This window comes from Arachis ipaensis, chromosome B02, assembly GCF_000816755.2.
Source record: "Arachis ipaensis cultivar K30076 chromosome B02, Araip1.1, whole genome shotgun sequence".
Taxonomy (NCBI): domain Eukaryota; kingdom Viridiplantae; phylum Streptophyta; class Magnoliopsida; order Fabales; family Fabaceae; genus Arachis; species Arachis ipaensis.
The window spans coordinates 29,373,271-29,387,217 of NC_029786.2; the positions used below are offsets into that span (position 1 = coordinate 29,373,271).

Below are 13,947 nucleotides of genomic sequence, written 5' to 3' on the forward strand. Positions count from 1 at the left end.
CTAGGACTTATGAATCAGAGTTAACTCAATTACTTGACTTTCCTTTATTCGGTAAGGGTTAACTAAGTAAAAACAACAACCTCTTACTATTACACTTGGAAAAATTCAATAAGGATAGAACTTCCAATTAATCTTCTCCCGGTCAAGGCTTTTTAATTTGATTATATAAACTCTTTGTTAATTTTCATTGCTCTGATTTACAATTATTTATTTTTCTGTTCTCTAACTCTTAAAATTTCTCGGGAAATTTTTGACCCATAAAATAGCACTCTTTTTGTCAACTCCTTGAGAAAAGACCTGGAAATTCTACTTCCAGTATTTTATTCGTAGTTTGTGACAACTCTTTCTAAATTGATAAGCGGAATTTTAGTCGGTTAAGAAATGTACTTGCAACTCTATTTTCACTATAAATTCTTAATCGGCAATTTTCTGCCCGTCACACCTCTATTTGGGGATTCTAGCAAAGCTGAATCACAATCCGAAAGGGTTCACCCAATTAAGTATCTGTGGCATTAATGTATCCGGTGGTAATACTAGAAAACAAAGTGCTTAGGGTCACGGCCAAGACTCTAAAAAGCTGTGTTCAAGAATAAAAAAGAACTAAACTAGGAGAGTCAATAATATCATCTGGATTCTAAGTTTCCAAAGAGACCAGCACTTCTAAGTTTCAATGGATAGTGAGATGCCAAAACTATTCAGAAGCAAAAAGCTACTAAGTCTCGCTCATCTAATTGAAACTGAGCTTCATTGGAAACTCTGAGATTTATTATATCTTAATCTTCTTTTTATCCTACTTTGTTTTTTGTTGTTTAGGGACAAGTAACAGTTTATGTTTGGTGTTCTGATGAGCGGATATTTTATACGCTTTTTTCATCATTTTCATATAGTTTTTAGTATGTTTTGTTTAAGTTTTCATAGGTTTTAGTGCAAAATTCACATTTTTAGATTTTACTTTGAGTTTATCTATTTTTATAAAATTTTAGGTATTTTCTGGCTGAAATTGAGGAGCTGGAGCAAAAGTCCGATTCAAAGACAGAGAAAGTACTACAGATGCTGTCCGGATCTGACCTCCTTGCACTCGAAAGAGCTTTTTTGGAGCTACAGATATCCAAATGGAGCTTTCTCAACGGCTATGGAAAGGTAACTTTCAGAACTTTCCAGAAATGTATAATAGTCCATACTTTGCTTCAGAATTGAAGGCTCAAAACTGGCGTCCAACGCCAGCCTCCTACCCTATTCTAGCGTCCAGCGACCACATGGAGGAGACCAGCGTCCAAACACCCATAAAGGACCCCCTAGCACATGGACCTCAAACAAGCTCAGTCCAAACACTCACCAAGTGGGCTCCGGAAGTGGATTTTAGCACTAAAAGACTGTTTTACCCTTTTTATGTAATCCTTAGTCAGTAGATTAGTATACATAGAACAAGGATCACCCTTGTTCAGGACCTTCTGACCTTTTGACACTTTACACGTTTATGATTGTATTTTTTATCAGTATGAGTTTCTAAACCTCCTACGTTGAGGGGAGGAGCCCTACTGAGTTTTATGGATTAATAAAAGTATTACTGTTTCTCTTCAATCGGTGTTTGATTCTCTATTCTAAGATGTATCTTCGTTCTTCATTCTAAGATCGCGTGCCTGACAACCACCCGTGTTCTTCTTGGGTTCGTGTGACTACGTAACTGGAAAGTATTGAACCACTATCTTGATTATACATCTCTTAGACGGCTAATTCACGACTTCGTTGGGGACTTCTCGAAACATCAGTTCAGTCGAGGTATGGGGAGATTAGAGTCTCTGTGGTAGAGGCTAGAACCCAAAGGCGCAACATTCTCTGATCCGGAAGATTTGACCTTATTTGTGGCGTTTTGAGTAGGATCATTAAGGAGAATGGACTGTAGGAGCTTCACCCTGAATCAGAATAGATCCACACTAACCCTGGGGTTCATATTTGGAGGAGCATTGGCGACCTCTCAACCGGCGTTGATTACATACAGCCTGCCATAGAAGAAATCATTCACAGTTGAAGAAGACAATAAGACCATAGTTAATCCAGAAGGACAAAGCATCTCCAAGCCTTAACCATCTTCTTATCATTGCAAACATATCAACCTAGTTAAGTTCTCTTTATTTTCTTTTATGCATTAAACAAAATACCTACTTCTCCTATTCACCTGACTAAGATCTACAAGATAATCATAGCTTGCTTCAAACCACAATTCTCATGGGATTGACCCTGACTCGCTCAGGTATTACTTGGACGACCCAGTGCACTTGCTGGTTCAGTTGTACGAAATGTGAGAATTCGTGCCACCACGCACCCACACCATTCCTGTACTTTTGCACTTCTGTTCCGGCTTTGCGACCTGACCCAGTTACCATTCGAAGGAGAGCAAACCGAGCTTCCAGATGCGGTGCTTCGACCACCCGTCATGGTGCCTCAACTAATAGCGACGAATGACAAATCTTTAACAAGGAGAAGGGCAACAACAAGAACATAAAGAGGAATAAAAAGACAAGAGGGAGGAAGAGGAGGTTGAAAAAGAATCTAACTCAGATAAATAATAAGATAATTAAGGTTTCAAAGACTAAATTGAGTACAAATATAACTTTTGCCATGTCAGCTAGCTATTGCAGTGTCTAATGTGGCAAGGAGAGTGCCATTTCAACACTCCATTTACTTAATCATCGTTGGAAAGAGTCGAGAAATCACATTGATGTCCGGATCTAAATTTAGAAGATCAATATAGATAATTTTAAATTTTGAAGATCAAAATAGGTAATGACATAAAATGTCAGAGACCAAAAGGAAGATTTAGTCTTAATTTACTCGTAGGTGTTTATAGGCGTAAATTTAATATTTATTTTATTTATTAAAAAAAACTTTTTATTGATCATAGATCAAGACATTCTCAAGTCTCGACTAGACGACTAGTGGCAAGAGTTGTGTCCGAAGTCAGAACCGAAGACTGCGTGATTTGATATATTTTATCTGCTGCATTGGGGAGATGGTCTACTTGCCCCAAGTTGGACGCGGTCCGGGTCTCCCATCCTCGCAAGTCCCACTCACAAATCACCATCTTCCAATTTCCACATGCGCCAGCCTGCAGTACTAACGTTTAAAGCAGCTTCTTGGAATTTCAAAACACTCCCCCTGTTCTCCTTCCAAATGGCTCCTAATCTCAACCATCATTGACTCATTGACTCCATCCACCGAATAGAAATAAGGCCCCCCCGGGCGTTCTCCACATTTCCAATTCCCAAACGCCTGTTCGGTCCCATTCTTTTCACATTCCAACAATATGCCCAGCTGGAGCACCAAGGATTTGTTAGTGGTTCTTGCTTTGGCAGTTACGGCCTCGAGCTTATTGAATGGGGTGAAGTGCCAGCAAATGAGTGACCTTGACAACCCTGCTGTTCTCTCTGTTTTGACACAGCTTGTTTACAGCCAAGTCTCCAACGTCACCTCTTTCCTCAGTCACGAAATTAGCAACCGCTCCAGTTTCTGCGTCGAAGATCTGTTAGTTTATTTGTACTCAATTTTGGTTTTAGAATAATTGTTTTAGTAAGGGAACACTTTTTTATGCTCAAAAGAAGCTTAAGTTTGTAGTTTCGTTAACTTCCATGACTAGTTTTAAACACTGCATTAAATTTTGAAAACTGAAATTATTTTTGGAGTTTGTTTAAAGCAATTAATGATGCATGTGCATTTGTTTCCTTCGTTTTATTCCCCTTCTAATTTAATCCTGTTTAATCAGTGTCAGCGAAACAGTTTCATTTCACCTCAAACTGAATTTGCTTTATTGGCGCAATCATAAATCAATGAATTTGTGTTGTATACAAATAGCATCCAAATACATCAATTTATAATTGTATTGGAAAAGTCATGACTCTTTTTTATGGTTAAAAGAAGCTTGAAGTTTATAGTTTCATGAAGTTTCATTTTACTGAATATTACTAGTGTTGATGAGAAACTGCAGTTGATGTTAATTGTTAAAGCAACTTATTTGAATCAGTTCTTAGTTTTAACTTTTAAGCATTGTGCTTCAAATTTTCAATTGAGATCATTTTTTAAGTTTATTTAAAGAAATTAATGATGCGTGTGTATTTATTTTATTTCTTTTCTCTTCCAATTTAATCCTGTTTTGACTGCTTATGTTAGTGCCCTTAAATGAGCTTGCGCAATTGTCTGAGTAGTTAACTTCTTCTATTATTATGGCATTGGTTAAAGAATCAAATGAGGAAAGTTTATCCTTGAATAGTAAGGCACTGGTTGAAATGCCACTGTTGAAATTAAAGATTTTTAAAACTATTATGTGATCTGATTCATTGAATGGTTACACTATCTGATAACACAAGCTGGCTTGCTGTTGGTGATGTGCATTTATTACTTGAAATTATAAATCTTTTTCTTAGCCAACGGCACCTTATAAAATCATTTAGAAACTTATTTTGATATTAAGCTCGATTTTCTTATTCTAGGAATGCTGATTGGAATAATGCATTTAACTTTTCATCTGACTTGGGCTTCTTGACTTCTTGCATTCAAAAGACGAAAGGTAAGAATACTAACATCATATATTGTGATAAGAATTAGACAAAAAGAAATGGCACAGGTTTTATCCAGCAGAATATAAACATGTTGGTTTGGAAAATCTGGATGTTTTCATCTTCATTGTGCTAGATGTTATGAATCTACATACCATCTATTAATGCTGACTATTTCTATTCTGTTCATACCAATATTGTGCCTTTTCAACTATCATTCCATTCAATAATTTTCTGTTATTTACCGGAAATCTGTTTTACTTCTAATATGACTCTTAATGCTTTTGGATTCTGGTGGTTTTGATGTATTAACAGGGGACATAAAGCAACGCATATGTAATGAAGCCGAAATAAAGTTTTACTCAAATAGTTTATTGGATAGATCTAATGGTATTAACTATTTGAAGCCTAACAAGAACTGCAATTTAACCTCATGGGTATCTGGTTGTGAGCCAGGATGGGCCTGTAGTGCTCCCTCGACCGAGCAGGCTGAACTCCAAAATTCACAGGATATGCCTTCAAGAACTACTGACTGTGAACCATGTTGTGAAGGTTTCTTTTGCCCTCATGGTATCACATGCATGATACGTAAGTACATCAAGAACGTCTGAGATGGTTTTTTCGTCACTGATTTAAATAGCTTAGTGTAGTTTTCCTTTGATTTAAACAGCTTAGTGCAAGCTCAGTTGACTCATGTAGACCAGTCGACCTCGTCTAGAAAATTTGTTGTTGTTTTTCATATGTTTCTGGATATAGATGTGATGTTATTCTAGACAAGAAGGTAGTATATTTCGCTCGGTGGTTATTTCAGCAATACGTTGGAAGGTTGAAACATAAGGAAAATCCGTGTAATGGTGATATTTGTTGCCAATTTTGATGCTAAAAGATATCTCTAATGCTTTTATCTTTTCATGGTATTTGAAATATTTGTTCTGGAAGCTTGCCCTCTTGGATCCTATTGTCCTCTTGCAAAACTCAATAACACAACTGGTGTATGTGAACCGTGAGTTCTAATTTTCAAATCTCTCTCTTTTTATTTATAGAATAATCGCTTGCATGCTTTATTTATAAACTAATCCTTTGACACTTTTTTGAAGATATCGTTATCAATTGCCTCCAATGCGGCCAAACCATACCTGTGGAGGTGCAAATATTTGGGCTGATGTTGATAGCGGTAGTGAGACATTCTGTCCAGCAGGATGGTATTGCCCAACAACTACAAAACGTATTCCTTGCAGTAGTGGGTATTACTTTATTCATTGGTTTACTCCTTATCAACTGCTAATATATAATGAAATAGCATTTTATAGTAGCATTTTAATGTCCATACCTTTTTTTAATTATTATTTGTGTTTTTATTTATTTATTTTTGTGATGAAAGAAGAATAGCATTAAGACGGGAAAATGGATGATACAAGGAGCAGAGGAAAATAGATCCTCCCACAAAAAGAAAAAATAGAACAAAACATTAGTGAAGTGATGCTTATGATCTCTCAACATGTCCGAGAAGGAAAGTCCTCAAAAGAGATCATGAGCTTTACATCGTACAGAGTTGAAATGCCTAAATGTATCCCATAAAACTTGTTTATCTGAAAACCTATCATTAAGTTGCATTAATTGTGCTATGCCATGTACTCCAACGAGTGGCATATACTGCATAATGGTACAAAGGTTTTGCCTCTTTTCTGCTACCACAACCCTTGTGAACCTAGTCAATAAAAACTGATCCAAGGATGTGGGGCACAACCAAGATTCATGGAAGACACCAAACAAAGTATTCCCCAAAGAATCAGTTATTGAATCCTATAAAAACAGATATAATAATACTTATGTCTTCAAAATTTGTTACTCTAATACTTTTAATGTTCTCTCTTGGAATTTCAGGCATTACTGTAGGATGGGTTCTATATCTCAGACAAGTAAGATCGCATGAATTGTGAATTATTATAGCAACAAACTGGTGTCATTATTTTCCTCAACTGTTTCTGACCCATGCTGAGACATATTACCATTTACTGATTCTCTTGTAGGATGCTTCAAGTTGACTTCATGTAAATCGAAAGCTGAGACCCAAAACATGGGTGTGTACGGAATTATGCTCATTGTAACTTTCTATACCTTAACCTGATTATGGATTAGTAATAATAGTGCCTATTCATATATTTATTTAGGTTCCCTTTTTATTTGGACATCATGATGATTTTTGTTTTGATGACTTGGGGCCTACTTGGTGCTTTTAGAAGTTTGTTTGCTTTCTAATATTCCTCTTCCTTGCTGTTTTGTTTCCCTTTTTCTTCTCAGTTATATGTTATATGTTCAATATTTGATCTTTCATTCAGTTCCAATTGTTTGCAATTGTTCAATGAGGAATTTGTACCTATAAGCCATATCTTGTAACAAAAGTAGCCATATTGGATATATGCTCAGCAAAAAATTAAGAAATGAAAACAGATAAGATATTTTATGGTCCTTTTTATTTCTTAATTTTCTTTATCTACATAGGTGATATGGTTGATGCTTAACACCATGTCACATTTAGAAACATAGAAGTTATAATCTGTGATACAGACCATGATCATAGAAGTTAGTTAACACTCTTCAACTACTAATGCAGGCTGCTTTGAGTACATTGCTGATTATCATTTACAGCTGTTCTGATCAAGTTCTCAGTACTAGGGAAAGGAGAATGGCGAAGTCCAGAGAAGCAGCAGCTAGATCTGTAAGGAAGACTTCAAATGCACGACAAAGATGGAAAACTGCAAAAGATGTTGCTAAAAAGAGTGCAAGTGGACTACAAGCTCAACTATCACGAACATTTTCGCGTAAGAAGGACGTAGCAGATCCAGAAAAAGTTAAAATATTGGGTCAAGCAACTTCAGAAACTGATATAGAATTGCTTTCACATTCACACCCTATTACTCCAAACATTGCTTCCAGCTCATCAGCTGTTCAAAAAGAAAAGGCTAAAGAATCCATTGATACGATGCAGATGATGCATGAAATTGAAAATGACGATAACCTTCACTTAGAAACTAAAACTAGAGATAAAAGTGTCCAAGGCAAAGCTTCTAAGGAAAAGCAACCTGAAACTCATAGCCAGATTTTTAAGTATGCATATGCTCAATTGGAGAAGGAGAAGGCACAGCAACAAGAAAACAAGAATCTTACTTTCTCAGGAGTAGTTAACATGGCTACCAAAGGTGAACCAAGGAAACGGCTGTTAATGGAAATTTCTTTCAAAGATCTAACTCTCATTTTGAAGGTGCAAAACAAACTTATATTGAGATGTGTAACGGGGAAAATTAAACCTGGGCGCATTACTGCTGTCATGGGTCCATCAGGGGCCGGTAAGACAACATTTCTTTCAGCAGTAGCTGGAAAAGCATTTGGATGCAAGATGACTGGTTCAGTTCTTATAAATGGAAAGACTGAATCAATCCACTCCTATAAGAAAATTATTGGTTTTGTGCCACAAGATGACATAGTTCATGGAAATCTGACAGTAGAAGAGAATTTATGGTTCAGTGCACAGTGCAGGTAAATAACATGGAATCTGACAGATTTTTGCAAACCATATAATTTTTCCCTTGTCTAAATGTAACCTCAGTTCCCTTTCTCTTGTTATAGCATTTGTGCCTATATCGTTTCTGTGATAGCTCTTATATGTTTGAATATCTGGTTAAGAAATGAATTTGTTGTTCTGTTAATAGGCTATCTGCTGACTTGCCGAAAGCAGACAAAGTTCTGGTTGTAGAAAGAGTTATTGAATTCTTGGGCCTTCAATCTGTGCGGAATTCTTTGGTTGGAACTGTAGAAAAACGAGGGATTTCCGGTGGCCAAAGGAAGCGTGTAAATGTTGGACTGGAAATGGTCATGGAACCTTCACTTTTATTGTTAGATGAACCCACATCTGGTTTGGACAGTGCATCATGTCAGCTACTTCTTAGAGCATTAAGACGGGAAGCTCTTCAAGGAGTGAACATATGCATGGTGGTTCACCAACCAAGGTGACTTTTAATTTCATGATTGTTTCATTTTGTTAAAATCTGATAGGCTGCATAAACCTTTTGACACTGAGAACCTTTTGATTAATAATAAAAAGCAAGACAAATAAGAAGGGTCCCCCTGTAAATGATTTGAATTAAAGATATATTGAATTCAAGCAGCAGCTGCACGAAGAAAATAAACCAACTGAGCAACCTCTCAATATTATAACTTGTCGACAGTGAATGAAATCGATCATATTATTTAGCATATCGAAAGGTTTCTATGTTTCTTTGCTCTTTAGCTTTTATGTTATATTTCTTTAATATTCTGTCACAGAATAAAGTGCGATAAGTTTTGTTTATATGTTGTAAGTGTTGAAAGTTAGCATGTAGTTGGTTGTTAGTAGCTTAGCTTTTATGAATGTAGTTGATAGTTAGTATTTTAGAATTTATGCTAGTAGTTGATAGATATCTATATGTGCACCTCTCTTTGGATGAAATGAAAATGCAATGAGTTCTTTCTCCTATTTACCCTACATTAACCGTAAGTAATCTCCCATTTAGCCACCAATCCATTAGCTTCCAACATATGTTATTGTTTGGTCACTTTGGTGGGGAAGGCTATGAGGATACGAAAAGAATAAGGGAACTAGTATGGGATCACCAAGTGTCTTGAATGGCTGGGTTATCCCATTTTATTTTGGAGTTTTATTTATTTATTTGAGAATCCTATTACTTATATATATTTACAAGACCTTACTGATCTGATTTCACTTTGATAGCACAAGAGCGGATATTTACATTTCCTTTATCTATTGATTGTGTTTATCATCTAGTTTCTGTTGTCCTTCTAGCGTTGTTGATCGCTGCATGTGCACTCCAAATAAGAAACCATTTTGAAGACTGATCTTTTTTATACCCCATGCTTTTAGTTTGAACTTGTTAAAAACAATATAACTCTCCCTTTGTTTAATTGATGACTGATCTTTTCGCTGTAGCTATGCATTGTTCAATATGTTTGATGAGTTGATACTTCTGGCGAAAGGAGGTCTTACTGTGTATCATGGACCTGTCAAGAAAGTTGAAGAATACTTTCTAGGACTTGGGATCTGTATTCCGGAGCGGATCAATCCTCCTGATTACTTTATCGACATTTTGGAGGGCATAGTAGAACCTGGTGGAAGCTCGGGAGTCAGTTATAAAGACCTGCCAGTTAGATGGATGCTTCATAAGGGATACCCAGTACCTCTTGATATGCAGAAGAATGCAGTGAAATTTGGTAACTTAACTCCAAATCCAGCTAAAGAAACTGATCCCAATGGCTCTGGACATGACGAAAGAAGCTTTGCCGGAGAACTATTGCATGATGTTAGACACGTCGTTGAATTGGAGGGGGAGAAGATACTATTCAACTTTTTGAAATCCCAGGATTTATCTAACCGGAAAACTCCTGGGATATTCAAGCAATACAAGTACTTCCTTATACGGTAAACCATGCAATGACTTCAGTATTTTTGTTCACTTTGATGTCTAAAACTTCAATGCCTTGTTGAAAATTTCCATAATATGGATTAGTTTCTCCCAGAAGCATCACAATTTCTAGTTCTGAATGCTGATTGGACAACACAGCATATAAATATTTAATGACGAGCATGTCTATTAGATTTTGTGTCTACATATTGCTTTGTTATCTGTTTGTTACCTTACTCATGCCAATGTTATTTTAGGATTGTGAAGCAGCGACTAAGGGAGTCTAAAATCCAAGCTATAGATTATCTAATATTATTACTTGCTGGAGCTTGCTTAGGAGCGCTGAGTAGAGGAAATGATCAGAAGTTTGGTGGAGATGGATACATCTATACAGTGATTTGTGTATGTAAGTTAACTTCTTATAGTTAGTTTAATGTGCAAATGATCAACATGGTCCCTCAAATTTCACTCGTTAGTCAAATTGGTCCTCCTAATTTTACTCAAATCAAATTAGTTCTCCAAATTTTCCAACGTCAATCATGTTTGTTTCTACCTAATTTCAGTTCACACTCCGTTGTTTCACTCACTTGTGGGAGGTGAATCCACAGAAAAATGTTGATAAATTGTGATAGTTATACTTTCCTGTTAGTAGGGATTTGAAACCGCTACAACCTGGAAAGAAAAAAACACCGCCGGTGAGCAAAAATAACAGAGTATGGACACAAAACTGGGTAGGGATGAGCATGATTGACGTTGAAAATTTGAGGATTTAATAAAAATCGGGAAGACCAATTTGAATAATGGGTGAAATTTGATATACTACTCTGACCTTTTATTATTAATTTAGTAGGTCCCTCATGTTATGTTGTTAACTAGTCGGGAGTTGTGTTAGCATGTATATTGCCATATATGACATGTTAAACTCAATGGGGGATAATAAATATATAGGATACAGCATATTAGGACAAGGTCTGATGGAAAATTAATCTCATATTTATTAGAATTAACAAAATAAGTTTGAGTAATTTAAGGAATGGATTTTAAACTATGCACAATTGAAGAATTCACATCTTATGATTTGATAATATACTTCTGAGTGTAAGTATTCTCTTATCAAAATAAGCGTCACTTGTACTTTTTATGTTCATTGAAAAATTAGTGAATCTTGACAAAAAGATTGCCAAATACATTATTTTTTCAATGAATCTAAAAGGTAAAAGAGATACTTATTTTGAGAAGGAGGAAGTAAAAAACTAGTTTCTCAAAAATAAGTATCAATCCAATTTTATTTTTCCTCTTTATATCTAAATAATCTGTATTGTTGTTTGCTGCAATCAAAATATGACTGCAAGCTAAGATCGTTACCTTATATAACACCCAAAAAATGTGCGTTTTAGATAGAGAAATGTGAAATGATATTAATTGCATTGGTAACATCCAATATGAAAATAAGTATCATATACTTGACTTGTAGGTTTGTATTTTTCACTCACCTTGATTTCCATCAGACGTAAGTAAACACGTGTAATCAAACAAGGTTTAAGACTTTTAAGCGATTATAACCTAACTTCTGTTTTGTGTTTGTCCCCCATTCATGTCTTATGATTGTTGCCTTATTGGTTTGATCCATGGGGCATAACATGAGTATTAATATGATTTTCATTCTAGAATAGAAAATAAATTTAATAGTATTTAAAACAGTTCAGCTTAATTCAAATGGTCAGTGCTTCTATTTCGCTCATTGTTGTTGTTCATTCCTAATTTCAGCTCTTTTATGTAAAATTTCGGCCTTGAGATCATTTTCTCTGGATAAATTGCACTACTGGAGGGAGAGGGATTCTGGGATGAGCAGCTTGGCTTACTTTCTTTCTAGAGATACAATGGATCATTTTAATACTCTGGTTAAGCCTGTGGTGTACCTCTCTATGTTCTATTTCTTCACCTATCCAAGATCAACTTTTGCGGATAATTACATTGTGCTGCTCTGTCTAGTATACTGTGTGACTGGAATAGCATATACATTGGCAATAGTATTCAAACCTGGCGCGGCACAGCTAGTAAGTATCACTGCATTAGATTTAGATTTATAATATAAAACTTTTATCAACAAACTGAAAACATTTGCTCATCATTATTTTGCCCCATCCGGTCCAACATGTGATTGTTTGTTGCAGTGGTCAGTGCTTCTTCCAGTTGTTTTAACCCTTGTTGCAACACAAGCTAAAGACAGTAAATTTTTGAAGGTTCTAGCAAATTTATGCTACCCTAAGTGGGCTTTAGAAGCATTCGTAATCGCAAATGCTGAAAGGTATGTTATGGTTAATAATGGTTGTTGATTAGACTACATATGTGCTTGTTTAATACATCCAAAAGCAACTCATGAATTGCCTGGATATAGAGAGAAGCCAGCTAGAGCCTGCATCTCCATGTCTCCCTTGATATTGTGCAAACTAATCAAGTTTTACGGCCGTGTACTTTCTCAAACTTAAATTCGCATTGCGTGGCCTAAATGCAGTGAAAAATAAAAGAATAAAAAAGTAAAAACTGTAGTAGCTAAGAAATTTCTCTTTGGGTTAATAGTAACTTTAGTCCCTATAGATACAGCAATGAGTTATTTTGTTCCTTGTAAGTTTTGATAGGACGGTAGTCAGTAAACGAGTCAAATTAGTTTCTTGAGTAATTTGACTCACAGGACTATGTTGACCTATCGAAATCTATACAGACCAAAATAACTTACACATGAACCTGCATTGACCAAAGTGAGCATCATCCTTTTTCTTCTTGAGTAAATAGTCATTTTGCACCCGAAAGATTACAATTTTGACAAAATAGATCTCAAAATATGCAAATGATATAACGAACCCCAAAAGATGTGTTCTACTTGACAAAAATGAACCAAATCTGTATAAGTATGTAAGTAAATGGACTAAACATTTGTTCAGTTTGAGCATATATTTAGGGGATCATTTTGTCATTTACATCTTTTAAGGTTTATTTTGTCAAAAGCGTAATTTTTTACGGGTCAAAATGGTTATGCTCTCTTCTTTCTTTCTTTCCTTCCTCTTGTTTTATTTGATTTAATTTTTGATAAAAGAACTTTAGTAACATGAAGAGGAACAATGCAAACTCACAGGAGGAGTACAGATCCACTTTGCAAAAATAACTATTAGAAAAAATTAAATATAAGTAAAGCATTTTAAAGGTACTGATCAAGATAGCTTTGTTTCCAAGAACTGAAAATGATAAGGCAATTTATATGTGATATTTGAAAAATTAAAAGAAAATATAACATGAAGGAACACCACAAGGTACTGATCAATAATGCATAAAATGCAGGTACCATGGAGTGTGGATCATAAGTCGTTGTGGTTCACTAAAGAGAAGTGACTATAATATTCATGATTGGAGTTTGTGTGTTTCCATCCTAATTCTTATGGGTGTAACCGCTCGGGCAATAGCTTTATTCTCTATGCTTACCTTTCAAAAGAAGTGAGGTCAACATTATAGCTGCCACAGTTCTGTCGTTGACCAGTTGTTAGATACATTCACTAGAGTTAATCTACGGGGGAATAATTCCCTATTAAATTATGGCAATTTACTGTTAATATTATTGTTCATAATTTGTGTTTGATAGAATATGCTCTTAAGGATTTTTTTTTTCTTTCTTTAGTTGTTTCTACTTTCTTTATAACGGCATCTAATTAAGTTGGTCAAATAATATATAATCTCGTAATGCGCACTTTTTTCAAGTAATATCATTTTGACACTTGACACTAATAGAAAAATAATTAAGTAGAATTCACCAAAATAATATTCACTCGGAAACATTTTTTTTTAATATATATTGGAAGTATACCCTCTTCAATTTAAATAAAACTTTTTATGAGATCACCATAAATCTAGAAATTAAATTTTGACAAACTCACAAATAAAACCACCAA

General features: G+C 35.3%; 1 protein-coding gene across 2 annotated transcripts; it reads left to right on the top strand.

Annotated features, from left to right (window-relative positions):
* LOC107625201 (ABC transporter G family member 24) lies at positions 2,935-13,667 on the top strand. Of its 2 annotated transcripts, XM_016327779.2 has the most exons (14): positions 2,936-3,522; positions 4,485-4,561; positions 4,866-5,138; positions 5,490-5,553; positions 5,648-5,794; positions 6,435-6,469; positions 6,581-6,654; positions 7,165-8,087; positions 8,261-8,557; positions 9,535-10,023; positions 10,264-10,412; positions 11,774-12,063; positions 12,181-12,314; positions 13,343-13,667. In XM_016327779.2, the coding sequence occupies exons 1-14, from the start codon at positions 3,305-3,307 to the stop codon at positions 13,497-13,499; spliced, it is 3,327 nt and encodes a 1,108-aa protein (XP_016183265.1). In that variant the 5' UTR covers positions 2,936-3,304; the 3' UTR covers positions 13,500-13,667. The 2 variants fall into 2 exon arrangements, 1 of the variants encoding a protein (XP_016183265.1); XR_001617117.2 differs by lacking the exon at positions 13,343-13,667 and having other exon boundaries at positions 2,935-3,522; positions 10,264-10,408; positions 12,181-12,196.

What these genes read in the sequence shown, in the direction of transcription:
- LOC107625201 (XM_016327779.2), top strand. Translation starts at nt 3,305, where the DNA reads ATGCCCAGCTGGAGCACCAAGGATTTGTTAGTGGTTCTTGCTTTGGCA. An exon ending in TACAAGTACTTCCTTATACG is followed by an intron (nt 10,024 to 10,263) that starts GTAAACCATGCA and finishes ATGTTATTTTAG; the next exon opens with GATTGTGAAGCAGCGACTAA. An exon ending in CTATACAGTGATTTGTGTAT is followed by an intron (nt 10,413 to 11,773) that starts GTAAGTTAACTT and finishes TCCTAATTTCAG; the next exon opens with CTCTTTTATGTAAAATTTCG.